Below are 20,453 nucleotides of genomic sequence, written 5' to 3'. Positions count from 1 at the left end.
CTTGGGCCACGCGGCTCACCCTACCACTTCCGCCCTCCTCCCTCTCCATATCACACACTCCATCACTTGGTCACCAACTCCCCCGCTCACTTGCTCGTGCTTCCTCCAAGTGCATGTGTGTTCTTATTTTTTGCACTCTCACTCTCACACTCTCTCTCTCTCTCTCTCTCTCTCTCTCTCTCTAATCAGATTTTTGACATTGAGGTTCATCTTCATCAGATGTAGAGCCAGCGCCTCATAACAGTGATAAAGCCTTACAGTATTTCCTGGTGTGATTATATCATTAGGTGAATGAATGTCTGGCACTAGTAGTCAGAATAAGGCAATACTTAAGAACGTCATAGGGCCGCCCGCACACTGGGGTTAAGCTATATTTAGCTTCTTTATTTTGTTTACGGCGTAGGGATGGATTGGGCAACAGGGCATAATTTCAAATTCCAAAGCAAAGAATGAGCAGAGAAAAAGCTTAAGGGACCAGTGCAGGGTGCAGTGGTGATCATCTCCCTAAATGGCCTCTTCTAGAGGCGCAGGACGGTATAGCGGTGGGAGGGTGGGGAGTGTTAGCCGATTCTTCCCTCTAGGTTCATTTCGGGGAAGAGCCCAGCACACTTGGCCGGATGTAGCCTTCCCTCTTACGCTCTAGTTACTTTGAGGGACACTTCTGCAACTCTGGCCATCTCTCTCTCTCTCTCTCACACACACCTCTCTCTGTGTTTCTCTCACTCACTCACACACACACTCGCTCGCTCTAAAACACACACACACACACACACACACACACACACACACACACACACACTCATTCACTCACACATTCTCTCGCTCTCTCTTACAGACACATATACCCACGCTCTCTCTTTGTTTCTCTCACGTACACAAACATTATATCTCTCTCTCTTTGCCCCCTCTCTGATCCCCTCCTCTCTCTCTCTCATCATCATCATCTCAGTGGCCTAGCAGACAGAGGAACAGAGTGCCCCCTTCCACTCCAATGCTCCCACTCTACCTTCAATAGTGTTCAAACCAAAACATGACATGGCTTAGCTCAAGATACATGCAGACTGCACTGATGTAGCTCAATTTTTGGACATGCCCCACAGCATTACAGAAGCTTTTAGAGATAGATAGATAGATACTTCATTGATCCCCAATTGGAAATTCAAATTCAAAATTTTGCCACACGGTACACGGTATAATCCAAGATGTAAAAAGGCTACTTACTGAACATTACTTGCATTCATGTGTAAATCTGCGCAAAACGTCTAACAATACACACTAACGGACACCGGCAAATGGTTTTAAAGTGCCTCTGCATGGTGCAGGAGGTTTAAGATGAAAGTTGTCAACAGAAAGAAAACGACTTCTGAACCAATCACAGATGCTTACGAGAAGAAATGTTGAGAAATAAGATTGTTCTTCAGGGATGTTTGGAATTCAACATAATATCCTACCATTACAGTGTTGAAGCAGGGCAAGCAGGCCTAATCAAGGATCTTTGGTGATATACGAGGGCCAGAGATCTTTCCTGGTTATTAGATTATTTTATTTGTGACTGATCCAATCATGCAACGTAGTGGTCCAGTTTTGCAGTGAACAAAGTATAGGTAAGGTAAGGTTATCTAATTACATTTGACTACGACCAGCGTAGTTTTAGTTCATATCCTACTGGTATTGTTAGGCTGCCAATGTAAACGGCTACATTTCGGCGTTGTTATCAATAAACAGCACAAAACTCCTTGTATCCTCTGCGTGTTTCTCACCGGGACACCACATGAACGGCACTATTGTGACTGTAGGAAGTCAGCCGTTATCATATGACCACCACGACGGAGGCTGAAGTGATGCCAGGCTTCCAACCCACTGGTTTCACAGAAGCGCGCTTGATAACATGGGATAAATCAATGTTTACACCTTGAGACTGGTATAAGCGTCTTCAACATGATGGAATTATATAGTACTCCGCGATTTTCACTCGACATGACAAGATAAGTGAGTAACGTTAACGTAAAATACCTAGAATGAGTCGGAACGACGGGAAAGGGTTATTTTCTGTTGGATAGTTAATCTACCGAGTTAAAGTGTCTGCGGCTAACATTATCCATGTTAGCTAACGTCCAAAACGGAGCTCGCCAGATAGTAATCAGTTCTAACGTTGTGTTTTATGGTAACGTGATCCCAGTTGAGGTTCGAGCAGCAATCTGCTAAAATTATACGACAACGATGTACTCTTACCTATTGTTCCATAAACCTAATTTACTCCTTACTCGATCACACTAACGTTAAATGGAGCTGTCAGGTAGCTTGGCCGCGCTTTCGGAGCGGTAGTCGTTGTCCCCTGGGCGATTTCCGAGGTTAATTTAGCCTTCCATAACGTTAAACATGGTTAGTCTTTTTAAGCCATAATAGGACAAATTCCTACATTGATAACCTTTTAGTTTAGTAAGGTGGATGGCGTTAGGGAAATAACCCGAAGCCGGGTGGACTGGCATCAATGGCTGCCACTCAGGTCTGTCAACCATACAAGAACCAAGCATTCAGACAGACAGGCTGCCTTGTGTAAACCCAGTATAATTGACGCTGCTTGTAAATGAGTATGCCCCTGGCTGGATAATACACTTTGCAGTTAGCTGCTTTGCAGATGCTATGTGGTCTCCTTCCTTTGCCACTGTCAAAATGCACCCGAATCACAGTATTGCTGTAACCATAGAAGAAGCTTTCTACTTTCTAGTCTCTCACCTAACTGTATCGTTAGCTAGAAGCTAACAGGCAGATGGAATGTCTGGCTATCTGACAATGAAAACGTCAGTGTGTAGATCTACCACAATTGATGAACTGCAACACATCTTCACACGTATCGTTATATGGATTTAGCAGACGCCTTTGTCCAAATCATTACATACATTTAAAATAACGTCAGCTGAACTACTAAGCCCATCACAGGCCCTTCAAATGACCATACAAGAACATTAGCCACCTAGCTACCCATAGTTAAGCAGTGCGCTCCACGTATGGACGAGAGATCATACGCTAGAGCTACCTTTCGCTAGGTAACATTAGCAAGCTAGCGTGTTGCCTTTTCAAAATAGCAAGATATTCTGAACGCGATACTCACACATAGATGATCGACATGAAATGCATGAGCCAGAGAACAATAAATAAGCAAAATCCGAAGATGGAGAAACCTTGCATGGCAAGATCAAGGAGGGCCATGGTTGTCCCGTAATGTGTATTTGACTCCGTAGTACTTGGCCCTAGAGCGCAGTAGAGGCTACTGCCGAATGATAGCAGAATGGGAAGGCTCTTGGTGGTAACGCAGAGCAACGGGGTGGAGTTCGTAGGCTAGTAGTCGAGTTGGTATTTGTGGGATGGTCCGTGTTTGACAGGGTAGGCTAGTGGGCACAGCCATTATTTAGTCAATATTACCTTATTTTATATTACAACGAGTTGCACATTGAAATAGGCTAACTTTTACATTTTACGTGTGTGATACGTGCTCTCAACGCCCATTTCTTTCTGATGGAAGTGCCAATTCCAAATAGTGTGATGTGGCAAGGGTTTTAATTGACATAGGCTATGGGTGACATCCTGAAATAGGATAATAATTTCAATTTAATTTAACTGATTAGGCCTAATCATTGGGCTATGCATGTTGTGTAAATGTCAAGACCTCAGCTGTCATGTTGATATTGATATGCATATTCTTCATTTTACATTATTTGTCAAACTATGAATCCAAAATCTAGGCTGTCCATAATTAAGTTTTGGCCCTTTCGAAGAGGAAGAGCCAAGGTACTGGAAATGTCACTCTAAGTAAAAAAAATGAAATGAGAGCTCTCTGTGCTGATCATTTCTTACTAATATAGCCTACTTTAATTACTTCACCTATCCAAATGGCTTTTTGGATGTGCATGGCACTGGTCCTCTCCTATAGGCCTATGTTACAGCAAAGTCGCTTGCCTAGTCCCTGGCTACCTCACAAGTGAGGTTACAGTCTCTCAGATAGGCCTATTACAATCTTCAACTGGTTAATTTGTTGTGTCACCATGGCATGTGAAAGCGCATGCCAAAGGTAGGGCAGTATTGAGGGCCTCTCCAACGGTTTTCCATGAACACAGGGATAGGCTAATGTTAGAAGGTGCAGCACGTCTCCTGCCTGAACCCTGTTTTTAGACCTTTGCGCCTACTTCCACCATACACATTTATTAATGCATAACAATATACATTTTACTTACATTTTTTATTCACCACAATAAGCCAGTATAGCCAGTGGCATACTGTACATTTAAGGACAGTCTAAAAGATCCTTAAAACATCTTAGCTGCTTGTTATGGATAATGAATAACAAGGAAGTACCAAAGCTGAAATCAATACTTAAAACCTCTGTATGTCAGATCTTGCTGTTGTGAAAGCACACTGGAATGAGTGACTCACTGAGGGATCAATGTTGTGGCCACTCCTTATGGATTGCTATCAGTAGCCTATGACATCATCCACAAGGAAGGAAGTCATAAGTCAGGAAATGGCAGCCTATTACACCTTAATGTGATGCACAGCTGTCATTGGACTGTCACTTTGACTATTTAAAGACTGCTGACATTATCATTTTATGTAGACAAGAGAAAGATCTTGAGTCAATTTGTAATTTTCGTTTTCAAAAGGCAACTTAAAATTGACAGACAATTTAAATTAGCCTAAAATGTAAGCTTTTAAAAAATATCTGACATTGGATGACAAATAATCTCCACCATTTAAAATCTCTTAAAATAGGAGAGAATTTTATGTTTCAAAATCTTGGCTCAATAACTAGGCCACAGATCAGATAAGTTGCTGTCTTTAAGAAGAAGAAGTATTCTGTAAATGTGGCCAGCTATTGGGCAATGGAGCAGTCTAACCAGTTTAATTAGGGTGTTCTTACACACCCAAATACATGACCAGACAACCACTAGATGTGTGAGACTTCCCCAAAAAATTCATACTCCTGTTCTTTGCCTCAGGTAAAAACATTTCCAAAGTTTCCATCTGAACTGTGGGAAAATATTTAAAGAGTAAATCACCGGTGGCGGCAGGCGTTTTAAATAATGTTTTGGATGCAGCCAGCCTCCCTCTCGGCTCCTCGAGGTTTTTAAGTTGGCTCTCTTGAAAGTTTTTTTTTTTTTTACATATTTATCAGATTTGTAAATCACTTGGACTGATGGTATGTAAACTAAATGATGTTCTATGATGCCATCTTGTGGTGAGATTTAATGACTCATTAAATGCTCAGAAGTACCTCTCACATCACAGCTTCTATTACTAAACAACAACATTATATCTTTGAATATACTTACCGGTATTCACCAAAATAAATTTAAAAAGAAGTGTCATACCCATACAACTATGCCCCTCCTTCTTTCCTCCACTTCCTAATATTCCATAATTTGTTTGTTTGTTTGTTTGAGCAGATGCATGTCTTTTAAAAAACTTTAGATTTTTTTCAAAAACCTTTTATAGGCAACATTTTTTAAAGAGCAAACAAAACTACACTTTTTTTTTTTACTTTATAGTTATAGACGTTGACAGGACAGAGGTGACACTGTGGTGAAGAAAGTGAGGGGGAGAGTGATATGGGTAGTGAGTGAGTCTGAGAAACGACCTGATGACTCAAACCACTCTATTAGTTCTTACCAGTGCTGCTGCTCTTGACAAGTTGACAAATTATATAAAGGTACGATATTAAGCTCTTGTCATATTTATCAGCAAGTCTGGCTTTCCTCATGTCATGTGTACTTGCCAGGGATCTCTTCATGCAACACATTTTCTTGGGCTTGGTTTCAGGGCGCCCCCTGGTGTCTGGTCTTATGAAATGTGAACGCACAACACCTCAAGCAAAAACAAGTTCTAAAGAATATTTGTGAGAAAGAAGGCACTGTCTTTTTAGATTTCAATTTACTTTTCATTATATTTACATTACTTTACATTACATAAATCATATAGTAATAACATATTAATTACATACATTTAGCCAACAATATATTACAAGATATATTGTGGTTCAGAATCTTCAATAAAACAGTATCCAAAATCACAAATACAATCTCTGATAGAAAGATAGGCCTATTTGTCATTAAAAACATAGGCTATAGCTTAAGTAAACACATTTTTTTTTTTTTTCAAATTTAGTTCCAGGTCATATTAGACTAGTCAGTAGATGCATTGTAGCATTAGCTAGTCACATGATGATATTCTGTGATCCAGCTTTATGCCTCCTCTTCCCCACAGTGGCTTTAGTTATCCAATAACGATCAATTAATTGACTTAACAAACATGCCTTCAATTAGAAATATAATTTCTAGCAATGCTAGTGTTGAAACTGTAATGAAAGACAGTTATTCCTGTCTAATTTGCGTGACATGAGATTAAGCTCGACAGACCCCCTCATAGTGATAAAAAACAACAACAAATAAACAACGTAAAAGAATGTCAGAATTTTTCCACGGGACGCAAACAAATCATAAAATATTTACCAAAAATGTGATATAATGTTGTTGTTTAGTAATAGAAGCTGTGATTTACCATGAATATGTCTAATGTCATCAGGAAAATATATTTAATTCTGACAATAACAAAAGCTTGATAAGAATATAACATTTAGGTTGTGATATTTTAAATGTAAATGTAATGTCGGTCAACCCGGACACATGGAAATGGCCATGCACTTAAAAATAGTGTGATACTCTTTAAGAATAGTATTTTCATGTACTTTATTAGCTGTAGGCTTTAGAAACACACTGTGGCTCTAGCTTGGGCCTTATGCATCTCATCACATGTTGTGGACACATGGCACCCATTTCATAGAATGACCCACATAATGAGTCATAAAGTTCAGACTAAATAAAGCAAGTAGCATTTTATTTGCATGGCAAATACACACGCACACACACACTGAGAGGGGGGGGGGGGGGGGGGGGGGGGGGTGGACAAAAATACATAAAAATGTATTTTAAAATAAAACATTCAAATACCTGAAAGTATTGTAAATTAGCTTTATCAGTATTGTATACTTCTTATGGTCATTTGTGCCCATGCGTGTCTTTGTCTGTATGCAGAGGGTCCTGTGTTTTATCAGAATTCACTGAGAGTCTCTCTCGGGACCTTTTGCTTATCACCAGGTGTGAAACATCAGCATTTGTAGAAACAGTATAGGGCCAGGCCTCTGAAGAACATCCCAGGCAAGGGTTTTAATTACAGAACAATGAGGGTGACCAGACTTGATGGCATTCCCAAAACAACTCCATTTAAAGCAAAGATCCCTGATTACTAACCCTGTCTGTTTAAAGCGTAGGAGAATGAGCCCTCTGCTTGTTCTAAATCACTCCCCCTTTTTTTGTTGTAACATACTTAAGCTCAGGTCATTTCTCTTTTGAGTTAGAGCAGGGATTTCCAAACTGTGGTACATGTACCACCTGTGCCCACTAGGGGTACACGAAATGAAAAAGGGCAATGTCAGAAAGGTGTTACAAATTATTCTTTTTTTTAATCTGAAGCCTATGTTCTCTTTGTTCTTTGTGTTTCATAATGTTGTTCTCCACACTCTTTTTTTTAGTGTGAGAGCTCATAGACAGTTGCACATTTTGATTTTGTTATTTGTTATCATGTAGGGCGGCTAATTATGATGCCTGGAATGTGTCAATAGAATGTGTTACGTTTTTATGTGTCGAATGGTGGGGCGAGTCAGGATGTAGGTGGTGGTACGCTGGAAAACAAGTTTGGTTGTGTTCATGTTCATGTGCCCATCATTGAAAAGAATAAAAGCCTGTTTCCTGATTTTACATTGTCCTGACTGAGTCTCCAGATAAATATGGTAGTAAAAATAATGCTATCATACCCTAACTTTAAGTGTATCAAAATAAACTACAAAATACAGTAGCCACGCCATGTATCAAAATAAAATACTGTATTTTTGGTTGGTACAAACTAACCACAACCTACTGAGAGCCAGGATGTGGGTTTAAAGTAACCCAATGCAGTGCTATTATTTTAAAATAACGGCTTCAAACTCATGGTACACTGACATATAATACATGAAGTCTCTGACATTTTCAGTGCATGCCCAGAATTGAATCTATCTATCTTTATCTATCTATCTCAGAATGCTTGTAGTTAGGGAAAGTTAGGCTTTTTTTTTGCCAATCTGCAAAAAAAATTCTTACCAATAGCTTTTTTTTACTATGTGTTCCTATAGGTGTCTAGTAACACCTCCCAATTTATCCACGGCCAAATCCTCGGGGAAACACCTGGAGAGCCCATCAAGTTTGGGGTGCCCAGAGGGACTGGGCGAAAATAATGAAAACATTTTGTTGACCAATATTAGCTTTTGAGATGTCTAACTAATTACTCCAAGTCCATAAAAAATCCATAACAAGTGGTTTTATTGAATAATTACAAAACAAAACTTTCTTAATCAGTTAAAAATTTAACAAACCTCATCCCTCAACTCCCCTGCACTTCCTCACTCCTGTTATCTTCTGGCTGGTTGATGTTCTGGCAAGAGTTACCATGACAGTTCCAACAAGCAGAAATACACTTGACTCCTTGCTTTTTACAGCAGCACCTGAGAGTTTCACAGACGCCTGCACAGTTGCAGCTGACAAACTTCAGAAGGTAGTCTGGTGCAATGGGATCTGGTGTGACTGGTGCATCATCCACACTCAAGGACATCTAGTGATGGATTTTGTAGCAGTAGCCAATCTCTGGTCTGGAGATATGCCCGCAGAGAGTGCTATGCTGCACCTCCTGTAGTCTGAGGTAGTTTCTAAGGCTTGACACTAGTTATGTTGTCCTCATGAGTTTTACATGTTGCTCACTGTCCACCCTCAACGTGGACACTCTTTTCTCTCTCTATCTATCTATTTCTCTCACACACACACATTTATGCACATTGACTCTCTCACAAACACATTCACAACCACACATCTATGCACATTGACTCTCTCACAAACACATTCACAACCACCCACCCACACAAACACATATGCACACACTTACAAATAAAGTTCACACCTTCACTGATACTGTCTCTCTCTCTCTGTCTCTGTCTCTCTCTCTCTCTCACTCACACACACACACACGCACAAATACACACACATGCAAAATGTCCTTTCTCACACACACCATGTTGAGACAAAACTATCTGTGATTATAGTACCAGTGTGTTACACGCAAAGTGTGTGTGTGTGTGAGAGAGAGAGAGAGTCCAGTGCGGAGAGTGGATGGTGATCAACAAAATGTAAAACTCATGAGGATTAACTGAGTTAATATTTTTGTAGATATTTTATTATATCTTTTCATGGGACAACACTGAAGAAATAACACTTTGCTACAATGTAAAGTAGTGAGTGTACAGCTTGTATAACAGTGTACATGTGCTGTCCCCTCAATATAACTCAACACACAGCCATTAATGTCTAAACCGCTGGCAGCAAAAGTGAGTACACCCCTAAGTGAAAATGTCCAAATTGTGCCTAAAGTGTTAATATTTTGTGTGGCCACCATTATTTTCCAGCAGTGCCTTAACCCTCTTGGCCATGGAATTCACCAGAGCTTCACAGGTTGCCACTGGAATCCTCTTCCACTCGATGGCGACATCATGGAGCTGGTGGATGTTAGAGACCTTGCACTCCTCCACCTTCCATTTGAGGATGCCCCACAGATGCTCAATAGGTGGCTGGTTTTTCTCTCTTCTTGTTGTCTCGTCGTCTATTTTCACTGCTCTTCTCGTCTCTTGTCATCTGGTGGTCGACCGTTGCCGGCGTCGCTTGTTTACTCGACGTTGTCTGTCTCTCAAGACGTTAGACCAATAGACTAGTTGATGCTGTACACAAGGTCCACCTATGGCAGAAGAACCGCCAACAATTTGCTACAATTTGCGTGGGGAAGTTGCTTGCTTCAAGAAAGCAAGTGAGTTTGGCTTAACTGCATCATAACTTGTGTGCAGTCAACGTTGCAATCTACTTGGTGCAAAATGTGGAGAAATAGGCTAGGCTACTTGTGTGATCACAATGTTCTTCTGTAACCTACTGTAACTACATTTATGTTGCAAATGTAAAACAGTGCACCTTGCCCTGCATCTCTGACCGACCTATCCTAAAGCCCCAGTTTTTTCCCACGCTTTCTATTTTTTCAAATGGCTTAAAGCGGATGAGTGCTGTCAACTTAAAAGTTCAAATTTATTCAAGTAACACAGACGATTAGAGTACTATTAACTTTTTTTCATTTTTGAGTGTTTACAAATCAAAAACATTGTTTTACTTGTACTGTTCGGTTTTACAGTGTAGACAAAAAACATCACATTTATTTAGTCATTTAGCTGACACTTACCCAAAGCCGGTTCCAAAAAACAAAAACAATCAAGGTACACCGCCATCAGAACAGCCTAGAGCATTTTACAGGGGTTATCAAGCAGGCACCAACAAGTACCAACACATTCTTCAGTCATTCCTCTTCATTGCTGTGGTCATTTATGATCTAATCAGCAACATAACCAGACAAGCTGTAAGCCCTTGATGCGGCACTAATACCAACACATACCTACAAATTCTTTAGTCAGTGCTCTTTCTTGCAGTCGGCCTAAATTTGTCGATCACATACAGAATGAAGCCTAGAATATTTAATGTCAGATAATAATAGGCCTATAATTGTGTGCAGGAATAGGCAGTGTTTATGATACATGTATTTAAAATACATATTTCAAATACAAAATAGTATTTTGTCATTTGTATTTTATTGGGTTGAAGAAAATGGCTGCATTTTTGTATTAAAATACTTTATGCATCTGTGCATTTTTGTAGTTTAATAATACTGCCAAATTTAAAGCAAATACTTTTGGTGCTGTAAAGACATCATAAAAGTCCAAAACAATGAATGTAGCCTCTGACTGATTCTGGTAATTTGTCCAGACTTGCTGTGATCAGAATATTGAGATTCAGGAAGATGATCCAGAGCAAGATGAGTAACCTGTAGGATGCTCACATACAAACAATACACTCCCTCTCCCTCCAAGTACACCAACCCACTCACTCAACCACATGGTTACTTGAACAACTTAAGTATAAGTATATACTCTTTTGATCCCGTGAGGGAAATTTGGTCTCTGCACTTATCCCAATCCGTGAATTAGTGAAACACACTCAGCACACAGTGAAGCACACACTAATCCCAACGCAATGAGCTGCCTGCTACAGCGATTGGCTAACGGGGGCGCAATTCACTAGGGTTTTCTAGGTTCTCAAAATAATGAACAGCGGGTTATCTCTTATATTTCAACTTCTTTGAAATGATGCTGGCTACTTGACCAGAAGTTATAGGCTTACTCTATCATCACACTGCTGATTCAAATAATTTAGTCCTAATAACTTTATTCAATGACATCGTCAGGGAAATAACAGCATATAACAACAACTTTAACATTCAAAGACTATTTTATCTTCAGAGTTGGAACTGAATGGACTGAAATACATGGGAGATGCGTGTAGGCTTCATTAGCTTCATGGATGCAAGGTTGTAGTCTACAGCAATAAACATATCCAATGTTTAATTATAACATCGGGTTCCCAGGATAATCTGCAATGTAGCCAAGACTGCGACGTAGGCTAGGCCTACTCCGTGTAATTATTGTTTTATGAAAACATATACAATGGAAATCATTGCGCGCAGACAGGCTCAGTCTAACCCCAGTCTGGCAATCACCTGTTAATGACAAGCTTATCCGTACTTTGCATCTGTGCCAAATCCAAAACATCGGTGAAGCATACCAGGATTTATCAAACGGAAATGTAGGCCGCAGCATTTAACCCATGAACACGCGTATTACATAACAACGTTATATAAGACATTGAATTTTAACATATAGGATACCATTGCGTTTATCGTATTTCCCACTGTAAATTCATAGTGTCCACTGCCATGATCAAAATATGTCCTCATGTGCCCCTCGGTAGCCTGCACTGTAGGCTAGTGGAGTCCGTTCGTCATGAACTTCCTGTAATGCTTACGTTCCACCTCCTCTTCAGTTCGCGTCGGTGATGTAGCAGAGAGGAAGGCTTATCTCCAAGACCAAGAGGATGAGATCAGTTTGCAGACTGCCCGTCCCGAGTCCCGACCAGGCATGGCTGCGTTTGAATAAGTTAGCTTTTAAGGACACATAAAGGGGTTGCCTACGTTGGGATTATTTTTTACTGTCTACATTTGCAAGAAGCTATTTAAAATGGTTTTGCGCACGGTATTTCGCGCGGTCATAATGGGACCACCAGGCTCCGGGAAAGGCACAGTATCCGACCGGATAACTAAAAGTTTTGGACTAAAGCATCTCTCGAGCGGGGATGTTCTGAGGGCGAACATCGAAGCAAAAACAGGTACAGTATGGCAGTAACGGTGTAGGCTACTATACTCATGGTGACTATGTTACACTTAATCAAATGTCTCCAGAACAACGAAGTTGCTACGGTGTAGCCTAATGCAAGTTATGTATGTTATTGCACCATGGAAAATAACTGTGGAAATGCAATTGTGTGTGGTAAGAACATCAGCCCTAACGCTTACAGAGAAGTTGGAAGAATATGTTTTTGTGAAGATGACATATCATGCCTGTACACTTTTCTCAACCAAGCTTCAAATAAAGCCTCAGTTTGGTCAATATTGCACGTCATTTGACACTACCGCAATTACAATCAGATTGCCTACAAAATCAATTTAATCAGATTGTGTGTTCTAAGGGTTTCATGGCGTTGCCTTATGTTGAGCAAGGCTACCGTCAGAAGGTCCTGATCCTTCTGTGATGATATTGAACGCTTTTGTGTCTTGGAAGAACAATAGATTCTAAAACCCAGTCTACATGTTGTCCTTTAATTTGCATTGACCTGTCGTATAATTCCACACCTTTAGTGTGAAGAGTCCATGTCCAGAGTGCATGTGACGTCGTCCAATAGAAATAGTTTTACTATTTGCGCTAATTCGTATTGAACATGAACGCCCCCTCAATCAGAAGCCTTCATTGCAAAGTATGCAAAATGGGCCACTCTTTCTCGTCGTAGGCATTTTGATATTTGTCTCTGATGTAAACCATTTGATTTTGTTAAATTGAGTATAGCCTAGGTTTTACGCGTTTACTTTACCAGAGACAATGACTGAACTATGTTCTATACAACACTCCATCAGGTTGTAAACTGACTCAGTAGGAGCGAAGCCCCCCTGAGGGTAGCCAACATAACCTTTGACCTCACCGCTGTGCCCAAACGTGCGCTACGTGAGAGATGTGCGTCGTCGCACCCTCGTGTGATGCTGTCAGAAAGGACTGATCTTCAACATTACATTCACAACGTAACATAGATTTCTTTGCTCATGTGACCAAATAAAAGGAAAGGAAATCTCAAAGTTATGCTTTAAGCTGGTGCAAAACAGATACTAAATTCTGTTCAGAATTTTTAAGTGATAGCAGAACCAAAATAGGTGTCTTGAAGGCATTCTCAGTTTTCAATACAAATTCTGCTGCTGAGTTAGAGTTAATGGCATAGGCTACTCAGATTACTCTGAAGAAAACTTTCCGTTCTTCTTTTCCTGAAATGGATCCAGGAAGGAACAGAGTTGGCTCCTCTGAATAAGTTCTGCACTCCCCTATGCATACAAACACACAGGTCTGAGTGAATACACTCAACCATGAGGAGGTCCTTGGCTTTAAACTCTAACCTTGTTGCCAAAGTTTTGATTGCACAAACAGCAAAAAACTTACAAATGTACCTTTGTAATCATCTTTATAGCTTAAATGCATATTCTGGTGGAGAATTACTAGCCTGGTCCATACCGCCTGTGACTACGTTTCTCTTCGTCATAATCAAATTTAGGGCGGAAGTACGTAGGATGGTAACGACCAGACTAGAGAATTATTTGCTTGGTTGTCAATCACTTGCATATATAGCCTATATAAACAGAAAAGTTAACACATGATCTGACACCTCCCGCTTAACACATCTGAATCAGAATGATAAATTCACTTAACACATTTAGGACAGGAACAGGAACATGAAAAGAGCTCCTATCTGAAAGGACTTTATCCTTGGTCATAAGACAGGCCGTATATTCTCTAGCGTCTGATAAGAAAGTGAAAAAACACATCCTGACCTTCACTCAATAACACTCAAACCCTGCAGCCAAACACACATGACAATCAATGACTTCCCTCTAGATTTCACAACACTCAAGTCTTGCAGTGTTGCAAGGCCTTCTCTTGAAAAAAAAAAAAAAACAGAGGTCATGATGATGTTGTCATTTGGTTCTACACCACTTAAATTATGTACACTCGTGGAGAAGTTTATATCAAAACATCCTTTCCACACAGGAGGCTGCTGGCCCAGTTAAAAAGTAAATGTGCTGTGCAATGACGATAGCACTGTACTTTTTCACCGAAAGTTGTTAAGAAGGTTGTAATTCACATGATGTGACTATACACTGTAAATAATCATATACATTCCCCTGAACTCCAAATAAATATTTAAATGTTTTTAAATTTATTTCTGCAACAGAGTTGGGCCTTCTCATGAAGTCCTGCATCGACCAGGGTCAGTTAGTGCCTGATGACGTCATTTCCCGCCTCATCTTATCAAACCTGCGCAGCATGGAGCAAAGCAGCTGGCTGCTAGATGGTAAAATAGAGTTCTGTCCCCCGCCTACTTATGCATTTGTGTGTTTGTGTCTGTCTGTTTGGCACAATTAAAGCTATCATGCTCCAGTCACTATCATGCGGCCATGTTGTCATTGTCACATTGCCACTGAGCTTCTCAAATTAAGTTTCCCTAAGATTCCACAAGTGGCCCATCAGAGTGCCCTTGCATTGCCTGAACAGAATGGAGTTTTGTGTCGCCTGCATTCATCAAGTTGCCTATTCCAGCACTGTGCAGGACTCTGCTGTTTTTCTCAGACAGCTCTACGGAATGAACAAGGTCATTCCTATCTGACATGGCCACAAATTCAAGTTTTTTTCACCAAATGATGTGAAATAATATGATTCTGTGCAAAATAGTCATATATTATTTGTGTTAAAACATAATAAATACTAAACCACATGCAAATACATGTCATAGCATGGTGGGGTTTTGATCTTGATTTTCAATCTTATTTAGCTCAAAGAAGCACTTCTTCAGTGTACTGAAGCTCTGGTCAGGAGTTGTGCCAAAAGCTCTATAGCATGTGCTTTGAGGGAGCTTGTGTGTGTGGGGGTGTGGATGGGGATGGGCGAGGGGGTTGCAGGGGGAATGGGAGGGGGAAATCGATGCACCCGTGGGAAGAACCCCTTTCAGGGGCCTCTCTGTCCCTCTCTCACTCTCCCTCTCTGTCTATCTCTCGCTCTCTCTTTCTTTCTCTGTCTCTTTCACTCCTGCTTTCTCTCTCTGTCTCTTTGTCCCACTCTCCGCTGGCAGGCTTCCCTCGGACAGTGGCCCAGGCGGAGTCGCTGGATGGCGTGTGTAGCGTGGACACTGTCATCAACCTGAACGTGCCTTTCGACACCATCAAGGAGCGCCTCACGTCCCGCTGGGTGCACCTCGGCAGCGGCCGCGTCTACAACACCCACTTCAACCCCCCCAAGGTCCCGGTAAGTCCCCGGCTGGCAGACCAAAACATGCCCCACTTTTTCAGATTAACCCCCCACCCACCCACACACACAAACACACTCCCCTCTCCCCACCTCCTATTGGCTCCTGCATGCTGCCAGTCAAGCTGGGGATCATTAAGAGTTTTGTAATCTCTGTTGAGTAGCCGGGGGCCTTTGAGGGCTGGCACACTTGGGGCAAACCTGGTTTTGATGAAACGTGTGGGGTTGGGTGAGCTCTGCGAGTACAGGGGGCGGAGGGTGGACGCCAGACATGGCCTATTTAAACTACTTTCAAAAGAGAGAAAAACAAACAAATAAATAAATACCATGTTTAGCTGCAGAAGGTCCTGCACCTTAGGTGATTCAGCATAGATGGCATCTGCACAATACCATGTTTAGCTTCTTGGAGTGCCACTCTTGGGTCCCACCCCTCGGTCTTTTCAGAATTCCATTATACACAGAAAACTCAGAGGATTGAAAAAGCTGTCAGAACTGAAGTAGGCCACTCTAGTCTGCCTCTCTCCTAAACCAAGACCCATGAAGGTTACGTATGTGGAGGTGTGTGTGTGTGTGTGTGTGGGGAGGGGGGGGGGGGGTAGTTAAGAACACTGGAGCATTTCATTGTTTACAGAGGAGATGTGAGCACAGACCTTTGCACTCATCCTTGCAATTAAACCAGAGCAAGCAGACATCTTGGCAGCTCTGGGGGGATTATTGTTGGAGAGATAAACAGACTCAGGGCACCAGTGAAGTGGAGCGTGGAGGGAATGAAAAGCCACCGACACACTGGAGAGACCACTATCGAGTTTCACGTCCCATTTAATGATTTACCTGTGCGCTCCCTCGCTAATGGGGTGTGAAGCTAAGCTAAGCCCAGCCGTGCACCAGCCACTAGCCCAGTGAAGGTCAACTGAGCTCAGGGTGGGGTAAGGTCATCGCAGGGCCCACATATGCTGGAGGTGACCATGTGCTGAAGCGGTATTTGTGTACACTACAGAGACCTGCTCGCCCTTGCATGCTGTCTACCTGTGTTATGCAAAACACATGCGTGCAGATATGCAGCACAGGTGTCATAGCATACACTCACTGAGAATGTACTTTAGAATATTAGCTCTAATGCTAAAAGTAAGATTCTGAAGCATGGAAGAATTAAGGATGTAAGGATGTTTGTATACTCTGGCTGACCACAGAGACTGAAATCGTGTGAATTTGAAGGGTGCCTTAATCCAATACCTTATGAACACCTTCATGTAATATAACATATATAATGACAATGCATTGCATAACAATCACACTAAACTCACAAACAGTATCTTGTGTACGTCAACTCTGAAAAATCGGTTTGAAACAGAAAGGGCACACAAAAGTAACTCCATCAGAGATTCATCATCATTGGTCTGGCAATACTTTTAATATTTGACATGAAATACCAGATTACACGCTTAACGGCATACCTGTTCTTCCGTGTTGAATCCAGGGCATTGATGATGTCACAGGGGAGGCCCTGACGCAGAGAGAAGACGACACACCTTACACCGTCACCAGAAGACTGAAAGCCTACGAGCATCAGACGCAACCTGTGCTCGAGTACTACAGGTAGCCATGTTGGAAACGTCTTGTCCTTTTATTATTATCTAAACCTGTGCTCGAGTACTACAGGTAGCCATGTTGGAAACGTCTTGCCCTTTTATTATTATCTAAACCTGTGCTCGAGTACTACAGGTAGCCATGTTGGAAAGTTCATGCACTTTTCTATTACTATCTAAATCTGTGCTGGAGTACTACAGGTAGCCATGATGGAAACGTCTTGCACTTTCTATTACTATCTAAAGGTGCTTTGCATATTGCCCCAACAAATGCCCAACAATCTAAAGCTAACAGGTGTTGGTAGCAGTCTTTAGAATGTTCAGAAAACCATCTGCCAGTTCCGAGGAATAGACTTTTGGACATAAAAAAACTCCATCAAACAAACTTCAACAGACTCAGACCAATGGTGCGCTCTGACCCAAATGTAGTCGTTGGAGTTTGTTGGTGTTCTTTGGGGCAGGGCGCACGCACCTTAAGGTTCTGCATTTAACATTTATTGAATGATAATGTAGGAAACTGTACCAGAAAAAATCTAGGCCTACTTTAGTATTGAATACAGCTTATGTGGTAATATAATCCTGACAGTTAAAGGCACACTATGCAGGTTTTTTAGCTTAATATGCAAGTTTTTTCGCTTAATTTACCTTCATTTAACAGCTTCAGAGTCATTGGAATGGTTATATGACGTTTTTCGGGTTGAATGGTGGCCGTCTCGCTTCCCCCTAGCGCCTGTGAGCGGAAAAACCACCCTTGCAACTGTGGGCTGGCGGGCCGACGGCCTCAGTGTCAGGAAGTATAACGAGTGTAACGAATTGCTTTACTGCATTCAAATACACATACATGTCAGGCACCGGCTAGAAAAAGGTAGCGATGGAGTTTTTCAGACATTCGTCATGACAAAGCCAGTGAAAAAGAAGCAAAAACCGAGAAAACAGTAAGGAAATTGCCAATACTGCATAGTTTACCTTTAACCACAACAACTAGGCATACTGAACTGAAAAAGTTGATTGAAATATATGGCATATTTAGTCATCTAAACTTTGGTGTGGTTGTTTGACTTGCTATTATGAGAAAAATTAGTGTCTGACCTCTGAACATTCAGCTCAACCCACTATCTGTAAAGATGGCTCGCAGATCGTTAATCTTGCTCTGCATCGTGTCTCAATGCAATGGTTACATAACAGACAAGTGTCTGGTATTTCCTGTGAAAACATGCAACTCTGCAGGAACCCACTGCATGTGAGTAACAGCAGTTGGGTCACAGATTCCACAGCCGTGAACTCCAGAAATGACCCAAACATTCTCCCTGTGCTCTCAGGAGTAAAGGAGTCCTGGAGACATTCTCAGGGACTGAAACCAACAAGATCTGGCCACACGTGCAGGCTTTCCTCGCCAGGAAAATCCCCTCCTCCTCCACCACCTCGGGAGGACAGGCAGCTGTGGGGAAGGCCTAGCCCCAGCCGGACTCCTCCGGTTCAGGCCGCCAGCGACGCCGGCTCGGAGTAAACACCGTAATCAAAAGGAAACGCTGCATCAGGGCGACTGTGAGGTGGCAGGAGCTGCTCTCTCTCTCTGGTGACCTCGGATTGGATGTAAGGTTGAGATTGTGTAGGTTCTTCTCTGAACGCGCTGACCATGCAGCAATAAAGCTCAAAGTAATATGGCAAAAAAACAAACAAAAAAAAACAGACATTTTGGCCACAGGCAGTTAAGCCATTTGTTTAAATCATGCTACAATAAATAATACTCGTCAGTGCTTGTTCAGAAAATGCAGACTTAATTTAAACTACATTGTACCTCATAGTTTTATTCTTAATAGTAGTGACTTAAGTGCATCGCCTCTGTCTGCACATTGAGAATGAACCGTGCTGCAGATATTGGCAAAGGGTCCATCTCCCAGACAGACTAGCCTCTTGAGTCCTCTAGGTTGAATAGTGTGTGGCCTTTTGCCACGCAAACACACACTTACCCTCTCTACTCGGGAGTGTTCTGCCGGCTGTAGTTCCCCACAAGCCCTCTGGAGGAAAGGATCCAATCCAGAGCAGATTAATCACTGCCTTTACAGCCACGGTGCCTGGGCTGGGACTACGGGAGAGCAGAGAGGGGTTACAGAATAGTGGCCCAAACCTCTCCGCGTGGAGCAACAGTGCAAGTGAAGATAATTTGGTAAATTTAAAACAAAACGTATTGAATGACCTGTGATGGTGGAGAGAAGACATTAGGTAGGCTACCCATTGGACCAGGGGACTTGGACCACATGTGTATGTGTGTGTGTGTTTTTTTTAATTATAGGAACCACTTTTATTTTGTTTGTGGCAGAGATAATTTAATAGTATTTTCAATTGTGAATCACTCTCGTCTTAAAGTAGGAAAATTGTAGCAAAAACATTTGAATTGCTATGCTGCTCACTTGTATGCTATGCTAACAAATCTGTTCCTGAGTGCAATGTTTCTGCCTTACCATCCATAGCCTCTAGTATCAGTATTTCTAACCGCAATTTAGCAGTGTTTAAAATACTGTGTTGGGTGGGACTCATAAATTGATGAGTGTTATTGGTAGATGATCAAGAACAGTTTATAATCACAATCATGGTATTCAATTGCTATATAGTACTTGAATTGTCTAAATAATGGTTTTATCTTGAAATGATTCTTAGATATGCAAAGTCAGTATTGCACACAAAATGCCTTGTGATTTTTTTGTCTTAACCTAATTTTCTATCATTCTTATTTTGTTCAAATAAGATTAATGTTAGTGAATGTGGACAATCGGGCTAGAGGACCACTGCAGCATGATCTGTCTGTGCTGTTGTCCATTGGCTTGAGAATAACAGGGTATTTTCAGTCTTTTTGGCATGGATCACCTGTATAGTTGTCACACAACGTTTGATTAAAAATAATGAAGTGGTCTGCAATATGAGAAGGGATCGGGCTTTATAAAGAATGTAATACTATATAGTTTAGAAAGGGATCAAATTGTTTGTACTTAAGTGCAGATTCATAATGAGAAAATCTGTTTGTGAAATAACCTTTCTTCTGTCTACTTCTGTCTTCGTGCCCTGTGCTTTTCCAGAAAGTGTCAAGGTCACATTATGATTGCTAAAAGTCATAGAGATCTTTATATATTTCAATGTAAAATGTGACACTCTATTAAAAGGCATTTTAGAATATATTTTATTTTCAATAAATACTTGTTAGAAAAATGAATATTTTTTGTCTCCTTGTCAACACCAACAAACCAACCATG

At 41.3% G+C, this 20,453-nt stretch overlaps 2 protein-coding genes across 2 annotated transcripts in view; one reads left to right on the top strand and one right to left on the bottom strand.

Moving 5' to 3' along the window:
• Nucleotides 1-3,386, bottom strand: part of ugcg (UDP-glucose ceramide glucosyltransferase) — a 39,602-nt gene extending 36,216 nt beyond the window's left edge. The window contains exon 1 of the mRNA XM_042058523.1: nt 3,113-3,386. Coding sequence (XP_041914457.1) covers nt 3,113-3,210 — 98 coding nt within the window. The 5' untranslated portion in view covers nt 3,211-3,386. The remainder of the gene's footprint in view (nt 1-3,112) is intronic.
• Nucleotides 3,387-12,027: 8,641 nt separating this feature from the next.
• ak3 (adenylate kinase 3) lies at nt 12,028-20,413 on the top strand. The gene is made up of 5 exons (XM_042058527.1): nt 12,028-12,389; nt 14,553-14,672; nt 15,447-15,619; nt 17,097-17,215; nt 18,525-20,413. Exons 1-5 carry the CDS (start codon nt 12,242-12,244, stop codon nt 18,658-18,660), a joined length of 696 nt encoding a protein of 231 aa, XP_041914461.1. The 5' UTR covers nt 12,028-12,241; the 3' UTR covers nt 18,661-20,413.
• Nucleotides 20,414-20,453: the final 40 nt, after the last annotated feature.

Source organism: Alosa sapidissima, chromosome 13 (assembly GCF_018492685.1).
Source record: "Alosa sapidissima isolate fAloSap1 chromosome 13, fAloSap1.pri, whole genome shotgun sequence".
NCBI lineage: Eukaryota > Metazoa > Chordata > Actinopteri > Clupeiformes > Clupeidae > Alosa > Alosa sapidissima.
This window is presented reverse-complemented; position numbering and strand designations above follow the sequence as displayed.